The 12,997-nt window shown below is 40.6% G+C and overlaps 1 protein-coding gene across 3 annotated transcripts in view; it reads left to right on the top strand.

Annotated features, from left to right (window-relative positions):
• The window catches only part of dock11 (dedicator of cytokinesis 11), a 58,392-nt gene that overhangs the window by 26,402 nt on the left and 18,993 nt on the right, over positions 1-12,997 (top strand). For 2 of the 3 annotated variants that reach the window (XM_046381306.1, XM_046381304.1), the window contains exons 22-39: positions 140-223; positions 370-459; positions 946-1,067; positions 1,149-1,218; positions 1,344-1,469; positions 3,633-3,704; positions 4,169-4,315; positions 4,647-4,730; positions 5,180-5,291; positions 5,641-5,679; positions 6,635-6,816; positions 7,307-7,420; positions 7,841-7,916; positions 8,915-9,003; positions 10,161-10,281; positions 11,180-11,246; positions 11,778-11,825; positions 12,162-12,307. In XM_046381306.1, coding sequence (XP_046237262.1) covers positions 140-223; positions 370-459; positions 946-1,067; positions 1,149-1,218; positions 1,344-1,469; positions 3,633-3,704; positions 4,169-4,315; positions 4,647-4,730; positions 5,180-5,291; positions 5,641-5,679; positions 6,635-6,816; positions 7,307-7,420; positions 7,841-7,916; positions 8,915-9,003; positions 10,161-10,281; positions 11,180-11,246; positions 11,778-11,825; positions 12,162-12,307 — 1,789 coding nt within the window. The remainder of the gene's footprint in view (positions 1-139; positions 224-369; positions 460-945; positions 1,068-1,148; positions 1,219-1,343; positions 1,470-3,632; positions 3,705-4,168; positions 4,316-4,646; positions 4,731-5,179; positions 5,292-5,640; positions 5,680-6,634; positions 6,817-7,306; positions 7,421-7,840; positions 7,917-8,914; positions 9,004-10,160; positions 10,282-11,179; positions 11,247-11,777; positions 11,826-12,161; positions 12,308-12,997) is intronic. The other variant, XM_046381305.1, reaches the window with a different exon arrangement.

Here is a 12,997-nt window from a genome sequence, read left to right as displayed (position 1 = left end):
TATGCTCATTTACAGTGCATATAAAATTGTCACTTTTGGTCAATGCTGCATGATAACACTGTCTTTTTTTCACTGTCTCAATCACGATCTTTTCCTGAACATAACTTTAAATGATTCCCATTTGTGTGTGCTTCAACAGTCCCAACCAGATATCAAGTGGGTGGAAAACGCCAAGACACTGTTCAAAGTGAAGATCCATGTAGCATCAACAATATATGCTCAGGTACAACATTTAATTATTGAGTCATTCTTTAAATACCCACGTAGATTTACAATGTGCATTGCTTGGCTGGTATGAAGTGAGTGTGTGTGTGTGTGTGTGTGGATGGATGATACTGTTATTGTTCTGTCATTCTGTCTCCTCTTCAGGACCTGCATCTACATAAATTCTTCCAGCACTGCCAGCTGATGAGAACAACATCAGGGGGCAACCCAGCAGAACTTATCAAATACCTGAAGGTGATCATTTGTGGCCATCATTTGTGTTGCTATCTTCAGTTGAAATTTCCATATTTGAAACACTTTCTTCTTCAGACCTGTCCACTTCTTTTTATTAAAGCAAGCTGAGTCTTACTGGCTAAGCTGACCAGAATTTTGACTTTAGAATAACCTTCTTGAAGAGCCCAGATAGAAGATAGAATTAGTTTGTCTTCTGTGTTTGGCGAGCTGTTCATTGTAATTGGTATTAAAAACCTCAAATGTTTTGATAGCATCTCACCACACTGAACTTCCAACCCCATCAAATACACAGCACAGAGATTCACCGCGCCACAAACTGTATGGGTTGTAGCTCCTGTGATACTGATCCAGTCACGTTGCATTAAATAGAATTATGCTGGTGGTGACAAATAGTCATTTTACTCTGTATTTGGGTCTTAAATATTTCTTCTCAGGTTAGCCCGATCTTACTTTACTTAATTTTCACATATTTCTTCCTTCCTATAGTGCCTGCATGCCATGGAGACTCAAGTGATAATCAACTTCCTACCAATAGTGCTGATGCAGCTGTTTGAGGTACTCACAACAGCAACCAAAGAAGCTCATGAGATTGCTGTCAACTCTCTGCGGTCAGTTGGTCACTTGTGTAAATCTATTTAATAACGTTAAAAGTGCTCCCAGTATAACAGTGCCCTGTTCTGTGCCTTCAGCGTGATCATACATATAGTTTCCAGATGTCATGAGGAGGGCCTGGAGCACTACCTGCGCTCTTTTGTCAAGGTAACCTGCCAATGCAAACACAGCTTCAGTGGTTATGAAATCAAATATAATTCTAGAGCCATCTTACACTTCAGTTTAAAATACATTTTGTATGTATACATTTTTTGGCTTTTTTCTCCTCTTAGTATGTGTTTGTGACCAACAACCCTACGTCAGGAAACTCATCGACCACTCACGAGCTGCTGGCCATAGCTGTGACAGCCACCCTCAAGCAAACAGCAGATTTCAACACCAGCAATAAACTGCTCAAGGTGTGTGTTTTGCTTTCTGGGGGTTACACACATCCTTACTTGTTCCTTCCCTTGATGCCTCTTACCGTAAAAGTGTTTACCTTATGCCTGTGTGTAAGCATTCCTTCAGACGGCTGGAGAGGAACGAGAAAACATCTAAGACCTGTTCAGAGGACAGCATCTCTACTGTCCAGGCATGCTTTGAGTGTACAGACTTTGCAATGTTTTTATGATGGCCATGTTGACATTAACAAACTATCTGGCACAGTCTCATCATACATCATACTTTGTGTAGTCAGTCATCCTCTCTAGAAGTGTTCTCACTTATCCGAAAAGCAAACCTTCGGTAACCAGAGAACTCAAATCTGTCATTAATAAGAAGAAGAAGACCTTTTATGTCGGTGATCTTCTCGAGAAAAAAGGAAATAAGGAAGGCTAACATGCCGTACAGAACGAAAGTAAAAAAACAATAAAGCAGTGGTGATCTTAGAACAGCCTGCTAAGAAATAAAACTGACATCCATAAATCAGTGTTCCTATGAGACCAGGCAGCTTATTACTGTAAGTGGTGTGGATGACGATGACCTGCCAAATGCTTTTAATTATTATTTTTCTCGTTTGGAAAGGTCTGACTTCTCAAATAATATTTCCACGTTTAGGTCATCTCTTGAAACCCAGAATGATATTTTGATATCAAAGGAATGAGTAGCAGCTCTATTCAAGATGGTGAATATCAGAAATGCTCCCGGCCCTGATGCTATTTGTGGACGTGCACCATATCTTACCATCTCAGTGAGGTTTTTACTAATCTTTTTCAGATGTGTGCTGAGTGTAGCCATTTACCCCAAATATGGAAAACATCAACCACAATACCTGTTCCAAAATCAATAAATCCAAGGGAACTAAATGAGTTCAGACTTTTGGCACAGTTTTTAAAGGTGATATGGTCTCCTCAGTTGAGGGCAGACTAGATTCACTGCAGTTTGCTTATCAGTCAGGTAAAGGTTTAGATGACGCAAAGCTATACACAAGCACCAAACCTAAGTATCATGTGAGACTTTTATTTGCGGATTTTTCTTGTGCTTTTAATAAGATGCAGCCTCGTATTCTGATGGGACAACTGGCTACTTATTTTATGCTACCTGATCAGATTTCATTGTTGCTTTCGAACACAGGCTCTCCTCAGGGCTGTGTAATTTCACTTCTGCTTTTTTATCGTGTACACAGACAGCTGCAGGACTTCTCGACGGTGCGACTTGTTGGTTATGTTTTCAGATGACGCTGCTTTGCTGTCTCTCCTTCAGGGCTCGTAGTCAGATCATGGCTCTGCTTTACCTGAATTTGTCAAATGGTGCGATAACTTCCACGACCTTTATGTAACAAAAACTAAGGAGGTAATCATCCACTCCAGAAAGGACGAGATCAAACCAAAAAGCCAGTATCATACATGGTGTGAAGAAGTCCAAATCATGGATGCCTACAGATACTACAGAGCTGTGTTCAGAATCCACTTGATGTGGAAGCTGAACACTAGTGTTTCTAAAATTATTTTATGAAACTTTTATCATTCTTTTATTGAGAGCCTTCTAACATTTTCTTTCATCTGCTGATTTAATGGACTGTCTGTAAAGGACAAGAACAGTCAGACACCTGAGTTTCTAGAAGAAACACGTGGACCAGGAAGCAAAAAACATCATTAGTCATCCAGACTGTATTCTTGCCAAGGAATTTACTTTTAGTTCCCGCAAGCCGACACTATTGAACTGCTCTCACTGACAGGTTGGAACGTGGGAGGTTGCTGTTACCTGCCTAAGTATGAGTTATTTATTATATTTGGTTTTAATGTCTTACAAATGGGACTCAAACCGAATTGCCTGTTGTGGGATACATGGAATTTTCTGAATCTGATTCTGAATCTGTCCAGTTGTAGTACCAGTACTGAACAGCAGGTTGCATACTTACCAATGAAATGGCTTGACATGTTCTCAAAACAGTCAAAAAGTCTTCTGTTGTGAGAGGGCATCCACAAGCATGTAGCTTTCTGTTCTGTGTGTCTTGTATTTTTTATGTTATCACAGTGATGTAAAAGGTGGTGTTTTTCCCAGTTATTGCAACTGTTCTTTCCTAGAAAGGATGCTTAGGAAATGGTAGTCTAACTGCAGTCCTCTTCTATTGCTCTTTATAGTACTCCTGGTTCTTCTTTGAAACCATGGCCAAATCTATGGCCCAGTATCTGCAAGAAGGCAACCGCATAAAGGTAAGTATTTAGTGATACTTCTTCATTTGTACAATTAAGACTGAGGAGCTTCTCATTACATGTTTTTCACATTCGTGTGTATCCTAGTTCTTGTGAGACTACCCAGATGTCAAATGTTTATGTCTGGCATACCACATGTGATGCTACAAAGCATGTCAACAAATTTAACCAAACCTCACACCTGCTTCTAAGAGAGCAGGAGACTTGTGGTGAATATGTGAGCTGTGTTTACACTTGTCCTTCGGATGCTGTGTATCTGAGTTTCATCTGGGATGTAAGCAGCAGTGCCAGACATGGCTATTAAAAAGAGGTTAAGCTGAGATCTGTTTAAATAAAATGAACATATTGTAGTTTACCTATAATCTGCTAATCTGTCGTTCAGAATGTTTCTGTCTGTTTAATGTTTTAACTCTTAATGCCTTTAGTTCAAACCGTCTGTCATGACATATTCTTCATCCCTTCAGATGCCACGGGCCCAGCGCTTCCCTGACAGTTTCCAGCAGGCACTCCAGTCTCTGGTGTTGTCCATCATGCCACACATCACCATCCGACACATGGAGATCCCAGAGGAAGCTCGTTGCGTCAACCTGAGCCTGGCCAATTTCATAAAGGTCTGAACACTGACATGAAAAAAAAAGCATGAAAGCAACCTCATATAACTTTCTAAAAGGTGTTTGATGGGGATATCTGGAAATGATGAGATAATTTAAATAATTTAAATGATGGTCAGTCATGATAAGAATCTATAGTTTGTAAATTTGTATAAGATATAGTGCCTTTAGCTCTCTACATCTCTCTTCCTGCCATTATTGCGCAGCTGTTTTTCGCTCCATAGCACAACAGCTCGGTTTTTAAGTGCTGATCTGAGAATCAAAACTTTGTTTATACGATCTAGGTTCACACCTCACCAGCTTGTGCGCTAACCGTTCTTTCTCTCCTCAGAGGTGCCTGACCCTCATGAACAGGGGCTTCGCCTTTGGCCTGGTAAACCACTATATGTGTCATTACGGTCTCAAAGATCCCAAGGTACATGCTCTGGCTCAGCACACAACTACACATTCAGTAAGAAAGCAATGCATTGTTCTCTAGGTGTCATTTTTGTTGGCTGGAGCATATGAAAACGGACCATTAAAAACAGCAAACTCAAAATAACATTTTTACGTACTTTGTGGTGCAACTGTAGCTTTGTGGAACACAGCTACAGTACCTGTTGTGTATCCTGAGTTTTGAAAGTAACAGACAAACATATGCGGTTTCTTCTGCCTTTCGTCTTTTGCCGTATCAGTAGCACATTTGATTAGCAAATTAAACCAACATAGATGACCAGCAGGGTTCATTCTCGAAACCCTATTGCCAGTGTCAAGGATTATATTTGAATAATAAAGGGAACTGTATGCACCGAGGCAGTTGATAGATATTTGCATGCGTGAGTGCAAAGCAGGACACACATTCACATATTTGTATGTTTTCCACAGGTGCTGACTGAAATGAAATTTGATTTCTTGATGACAGTGTGTAATCACGAACACTTCATCCCTCTTAATCTGCCCATGGCTTTTGGGCGCACCAAGCTGCAGAGGGTACAAGGTGAGAGTCTGATATCATATCCTGCTCTCCACTGAATGCTTTATGCTTATGTAACCACTGGCTAGCTCTCACACGTCCCCAGTCTCTCACTGACCTCTGACTGGCATTCACCACACCCTCTAACCTGACTGTCTGGCATACACAGGTCTATAATTAAGATGGTGGTAATTTAAAGTTACCTGCTATTACTCTAATCTGGACCCGCTAAACAAGTTTTTGCGGTTTCTACATGGTTTATAGAAGTATGAAGTGCTGTGGATATGCTGCATGAATTGTTTATAGTTTTACCCCCAGTTCCTTTAATTTTACCTCCCCCCCTCTCTGTTTTTTGTGTTTTGCTTGTGGTCAGATTTTATTCCGTATGCGACGGAGCTTTTTGGCCCTGTAGGTAGGTGATGCTCACCGCACCATACTATACATCGACGTCGCCGTGTTTGCTGCTGTATGCGACCGACCCGCACTTCCTTGTTCTGACTTGCACTAACTTGCCATCCTGTCAACTACCCCCCTTTTTTGCCTCATAGGACACTCCATTCACTCAGCACAGTGCTAATGCTAGGCTAAAGCCTTCATGTGCCTGGGCCTGTGTGTTGTAGAGGAGAGGAGCTTTGCTGTTGCGGGAATCAACTGACCCTCTTTTCTTTATGCTTAGTTGAGCAGATAATTGTGAACACTAAGCAGAAACATCATTCAAGGCACTGTGGTTCTCTCTCTTGGTGTTTATGTCTGTTCTGTCTGCCCCTCTTACTCTCGAAGTCCACCTGTCCGTCTCTGTCTTTAGGAAAGATACTTGCAGACGGTTGTTTGATTCCGGGCTGTATTGTCTATTTTAATATTAACACAGCATTATTGTGAAACTGACAACTTCTCATTTTCAGCGGCGCCTCTCTCTTGAATCTTGTTAATTAGTTGTTCATCTTGAAAATACAAAATGAAAGCCTCTACATTTCCTACTGTAGGCAACAAGCAATAAATTGTCTGAATTTCTACTTTTCTGTGCAGGAGTGAATGAATGTGTTATGTGGTTTTGTTGAGATTCTGTCGCATATTGGATTGCAGTGTTGCACTTTGAATGGTGTCACAGTTTGTCACATACTTGTCACATACTTTGGGTAAAATATACATGCACTGAACTATAAGACCAGCAATCATTGCCCATAAAACAACTGATTTATCTTTTCAAAGACCTTCTACATGTACTAACTAGCTATAGCTTTACAAATAAGGAAAAAAATACTTCAGTCTTACACTGACAGAAGTGTCCCAATCAGTCTCATTAGTATCAGCATCAGCTCAACCCACACTAATGTACTAATGACACTTCCTGTTTCGCCCAACCACAGAGCAGAGCCTGGAATTCAGTCTGACAGAAGAATACTGCCGCAACCACTTCCTTGTAGGTCTTTTGCTGAGAGAACTGGCCGAGGCCTTGCAGCAAGGGCCTGAGGTCAGACAGCTGGCCGTGAGCGTTCTCAAGAACCTCCTTATTAAACACGCCATGGACGACCGTTACACAGCTTTCAAGGTGAGGGAGGGATGGGGCGCTTGATGATGGGAGGAAGAGGACGCAAACAGAAAAGGAGAGATGGTGGAATCAAGAGTGTTCAGAAGAATCCCATTTGCAGAATGATACACAGTGTGCAGCACATCCATCATTTTACAGAAGTTTGAAAAAGTATTACAGGGCCCAATTCATCATCAAATGAGGCCTTTTGATAATCAGACTGAGTCAGAGTTGGGTTCACCTCCAACCAACAAGATTTTAGTGTCTGTTATGCAAACAAGCCAGTGTTTAGAGTGCAGGCACCGTTGATAGCAGCTGAGGGCAGATGGCTTTTCAGTAGTGTATTTAAGGACAGGAAGTAAGAGTGTATTTAAAATGAGGCTACGGTCCTCTCTCTGTCATTTGGTCTGCCTTTGTAATTTCATGTCATGCTACTCATCAGCATTCTGATGTGTTTCCTCTGTGCATCTTATTATTAAAAAGCTCATCTAATCACTTTTGAATGTTTCAGAACCAGCAGGCCAGGATCTGTTTGCTCTACCTCCCGCTTTTTGAGCTCCTCTACCAGAACTTGAAGCAGCTGTCTGCCCAGCCACTCACCTCCAGCCCCGGGCATGGCCTCAATGTGAGTTGGAATTGTTTCCAATGTCCACAATGGGCTTATTAGAGCTCAGTTACTGCTTTCTAATGCAAACATGCAACACTGTGGTCCAGTCTCTGTAAAATTCCTTGTTTAGTGTGTGAAGAAAACTATAAAGATTCAGGCCACATTGGCTGTTCATTAGGTAAAGAGGAACCTTGATTCAAGTACAGAGGAACCTGGAATCATCTGTATGTTTTGGCTTGAAATGTACTTTACTTAATGCAGTAAAGAAGAAATGTATGTCATCTCACAATGACAAGTTCAAACCTTGTCCTTCTGAGGGGTGTACCTTGAAAAATGAACTTTATCATAAAATCTGAGCATTCCTTCATTTTACTTGACTAAAACCTGAAGCATCGCGAGCAACCTGGACTTTATTCCTTCTATTATGTTTTCTCCCAGGGCTCCAGAGATGATCTGATATCAACCGGGTCCACAGACAGCAGGAGAATCAGCACTTTAACTGATAAGGACCACGGTGAGTTCAGTTCTGCAGATACTCCACCTTGCATACAGCATCTGGCCACTTCCTGTTTACAGATCGTCCCGACACACGCCCTCAGCAGCTACACGTAAATACACAATATTAATGTTACATGCGACATGTTCCATTAGCAGCACTCCGACTGAAAGCCACTGTGGTTCAGACATATGGCACTCAGATGGTGTTGTTTATTTTTGTCGTGGGATGCGGCATTGCATAAGTCAAAACACTTACCTCAGGCTGACTGTTCTGTTATGATGGAGACACTGTTGTTTGTACATCATTCCCCTCACTCAGTTGCTGTTGAGGTGAATGTCGCACTCAAGGAAGAGCAAGAATGTCACAGTGACAACAGACAGTGCAGACTATGAACCAACTGATTTTTAAAAACTATTTTCACATTATAAATTGGCTATCTTTGCTTTCAAATTAGGCTGATGGCAGATAATTGTGAGGCTGAAAATAATCTAAGTCTTCCCATTGTAACTTAAAATGTTTTCTTGTATAAAGCTTCAGTGTTAAATGGTTCAAAGAGTTCTCCAGCTTTTCAGTATTGTATTTCCAATAAGAGCGATTAAATGTGAAAAGTGATCATAAACACAGCAACTCAAAAATGAGATACCCTGACTTTTAGCCTCTATTACAACCTCTTCACACGCTTCCCAAAATGCAGCCCAATAGCATATTTTCCCTGGTAACCTGACTAGGGTTATGTTCTCAGACTTCACAAAGTTCTATAAAGTTCTATAAAGAAGACTTTATACAAGACTCAGTAGTATAAGCTGGTCTTACTGGGTAAAAGCAGTGGAGTTCCCCTATACAAGTTTATTAAGATGTGTCAGACACCTGGTATCAGTCAGTCATCCGGAGTGGGCCTTGAGTAAGTATCAGTGTCTCCTCTGAATTTGCAAATCTTATTGGCAATGAGTTGAATACCCTTCATGGTGCTGCTATCTGTTGACATTAACGTTACTGCTCTGTGTTGGCTGCAGGTCATACAGCTCAGAATGGCCATGTTGTGAGGAGAGAAGACTCCAGAGGCTCTCTGCTGATGGACCCAGGAACACCAGACAGCATTGAGGTGAAAACATTTAACAACTGGCCTATTGAACACTTAATTAATGTGGCTGAAAAATTAGGTTTGATCTGTTCTGTCACTTTGAGTGAGATTTGTACAACTTCATTTATGACCACTGGGTTGAGTCTCACATACCGCAGACACAAGGGGTTTTACATCCAAATCTTAAGTCTGAATCTAATAGCAAGCACCAGGTCCTTATTGCTTTTGAAGTTTTCACATTGTCCTCTCAGCATGAAGTGCCTGCGGTCACTGATCCCCAGGGCAAACATAACAAACCCTTTACTATTCCAGTTGTGCAACTTTGGCACAATACATGAAATGAAACCAGAATCACATTTGTATCTCATTAATCTTCATTTAACACGTGTCAAAGACTACTTTTGATTCAGTGTCAGTTCAATGTTCTTTTGATCTGGGCTCTCTGCACTGAGTGAAACCTTATGTCATATGCTTATACGATAATAAAATAAGGTTTTTACTGGAAAAGTTGCAGGCTTCATGTGAACACAGGCTTATTCATGCATCCTGGTTTGATGCCAGAGCTAAGTGCATACGCCAGCTGCCTGTTCATGAACAAAAATATGTTGAATTTAGATGTTGAATTTAGATGGACTGGAGTGGATTATTTACAGTCTGTATAAATACATGCTTGTGCTATTTTTCACCTCACTCATTTTGATCCATGGTCACTCGCAATTTGAACCACAACAGCCTAATGGTTAAAGCTTACTTTGTACTTACTGATGTAACTGCATGTGACTTCCTGGTCAGACTAGGTTACTAGCTGCAGATTTCTCTGAGGCAAGACAAGACAAGACAGCTTTATTTGTACAACCCATTTTTATAAGCGGTTTGTCTCAAAGAGGCTTTACATAACATCATAGCAACATGCTCTGCCCTTAGACCCTCACATCGACTAAGGAAAAACTCCCAGAAGAAACCTTTAACAGGGAAAAAAATGGAAACAAACAAGCAAAAAAAAAACTTGTAGAAAAAATACCAAACTGCAGTTTTCAACCTCAGGCTGTGGCTTTGCCTAAACTTAAAGAATAAATGTGCTGTGTCTCCATCATTTTGTTCAACCTCTGGCTATATCTGAAGTAAATTCAGAAAATGTTTTCAAATGCGCTGACTGTGTGTCTCACTTTGTTCCACAGCTGCAGAGACGTGGCTCCACCATGAGCAACAGCCCCCTGCCTCCCGTAGGCAGACTGGGACCATATGAGATCAAGGGCCTCCTGCTCTCCTTCCTACACATTGTGAAGACCTTGTCAGAGGGTCGGTTATGATCCATACCCACACTGCATATTCAGACTTGATTCATCATGCACAGGATATGACTTAGCTTGGTCTCGGCTATTCTGGGATCGAGTCTGTGTGGAGATTTGGTATCATAGTAAACACAAACAGTGAAGTAATGGAACAACTGATTGTCAGTCAGGATGTCAGTTGTTTTAGCTACAAGTTAACTGCGTCTCTATATGGAAGGCCTGACAGTCAAATTCAAAAGAAGAAAAACACAAGAGCCACTACATTATGTTCTACATAGGACTAAAAGTTTACATGTTTTCTTCCCGGCACGGTGGTGCAGTGGTTAGCACTGTCACCTCATAGCAAGAGGGTTTCAGGTTTGAATCCCGGTCTGGGCCCTTCTATGTGGAGTTTGCATGTTCTCCCTTTGCCTGCGTGGGTTTTCTCCGGGTACTTCGGCTTCCTCCCACAATACCAAAAACATGCACATTAGGTTAATTAGCTACTCTAAATTGCCCCTAGGTGTGAGAGTGTGTGGTTGTTTGTCTTTGTGTGTTGGCCCTGCGATTGACTGGCGACCAGTCCAGGGTGAACCACGCCTCTCGCCCGTAGTCAGCTGGGATAGGCTCCAGCTCCCCCGCCACCCTGATGGATAAGTGGTATAGAAAATGGATGGATGGATGTTTTCTTCCAGTTAAAAACAAACTAAATTAAATATAAAGGTAAAGTTTTTTTGTCGCCAAGTGCTTGCTCATGGGGGTTTCACTGGGTCTTCGTCAGTGTCATGAGACAACTGTTGTTGTGATTTGGTGTTGAATTGAATTGAATTGAATAAATTCAATATTCAATAAATATTAAAATAAATCACCAGATTGTGAGCTTCCATACCTTGATAAATGTTGGTTGACTTTCTGTTTGTCCACAGACACTCTCAGTGCCTACTGGAACAAAGTCAACCCTCAAGACATCATGAACTTCCTCACTTTGCTAGAGTGAGTAGTGTACAAAAAACAAATTTTCACCACATAATGGCCTATTATAATACAATGAATACGATATGGAGTAAATCTTGTGTGAAACCTTGTTTCTGTCATGTCTAACTTTTTTTTTTTTTAAGTCAACAGTTGTAACAAGTGTTGCGCTCTTTTCCTGCCAGCAGTCGTCCATCAGCTGTTGTTTGACAAGTGGTTGTTTTATGCAGCTAACAGTCTACTGAATGTGACATCATTAAAAACACAGAAAGAAATGAATTTCATTTTAGCTGTTGCTGTTTTGGAGAGATAATTCTGTAATAATGAAGCACACAGCCCAAAAATGCATTCATGAACCAAACACAAATGTCCTAGTTTGCTAACAGAAAAAAATACTGGATTCTTTAGACATTTCATCAGTGCCTCATTGCTCAATAACTGAAACTAAATAAAAAAAAAAAAACAAAGACTGAAAATGTATTTGAAAAAATATCTGTACTGGAAAATAAATTATATATATAAATTGACCTTTTATTTATGTTTTCCCTACAGGGTCTGTCTGGTTCAGTTTCGCTACATTGGAAAAAGAAACATTGGCCGGTAAGGCTGGGAAACAAACCGCACTTTTGTCGCACCTGTCATACATGCCTTGTCTGTCAGTCGCCTGAAATTTTGAAACCAGCCACAATTAGCTCACCGCACTAACTTGTTTCTGTGGGTTCCATAGAAGTGTTTGTGCAGTTTGGTTATTTATTAGATGGCTCGTTTTCCCTGAGGGAAATATCTGCTGTGTTTGATAATGATCTGTCTGTGTTTATGATGATGACATTCTCTGTTAACTGATAATAGAATAGATTGGAAGTTGCAACAGCTGATGCAGGGACTAATTTACAGTTCTCTTCTCTCTCTCTTTCTCTGGATACATTATCTATGCAGGAGTCAGGAGGTGTGTGCGTCTAAACTGTTCTCCTCGGACAGGAAGTCTCAGACGATGCCAGCTATGCGCTGCAACCGAGCCAGCCTCATGCAGACTAAGATACACCAGTTCAGCACCATGGAAGCCTCCCTCACTCTCAATATAGGTATAGGATATTTACTGAGGTTTAAGTGTTTATTTATTTATTTTTTTTTCCAGTAATTCTCTAGAAATCAACAACTCTACATAAACTATGAAATAATTTCCTGGTTCTGTCTCTTTTTGATTAGTCCCAAATTACACAGTTCTTGTCAGGAAGTGTGGAGATTTTTTTTGCACCAGTAACAGACCAAACCTCAAAGGCTGACTCCACCAACCATACAACAACAACAACAACAAAGAAAGTAAAATAATGCAGACCTTCACTTCAGATTAAAATGACTTTTTCTTCTAGTAAACATATGGCCAAAAGGTGTTCGGAAAACAGAAGTCTTACGAATTAGCAGCAATTTCCAAATCACTTTTTCCACACGTAAACAAGCCTTCAGCCTGGAACAAACAAAACATCCATGTAGAAACCCAGAGGAAAGCCTTGTGTAAACAGAAACAAAATGTGCAGCCTGTGTTCAACACTAAAAATCTTTACTGACTATATTGTTCACTATATTTTATATATGTTTCTATTTTATTTATTTCATCTGTTTGTTGGATTTTTAAAAACATTTTATTGTTGAGTAATATGTATTTTATTTATCTACAAATAAGGCTTCACCAAGTTATAATAAGAAGTTTGTACCTGAATGGAAATTGGCCTGTAATGCAGTTCCAGGACACATTTGTTGTAAGACTCAAAGCC

This window comes from Scatophagus argus, chromosome 23 (genome assembly GCF_020382885.2).
Source record: "Scatophagus argus isolate fScaArg1 chromosome 23, fScaArg1.pri, whole genome shotgun sequence".
Classification (NCBI taxonomy): domain Eukaryota; kingdom Metazoa; phylum Chordata; class Actinopteri; family Scatophagidae; genus Scatophagus; species Scatophagus argus.
Note: the sequence above shows the minus strand (reverse complement) of the source record. Positions and strands in the feature narration are given on the sequence as shown.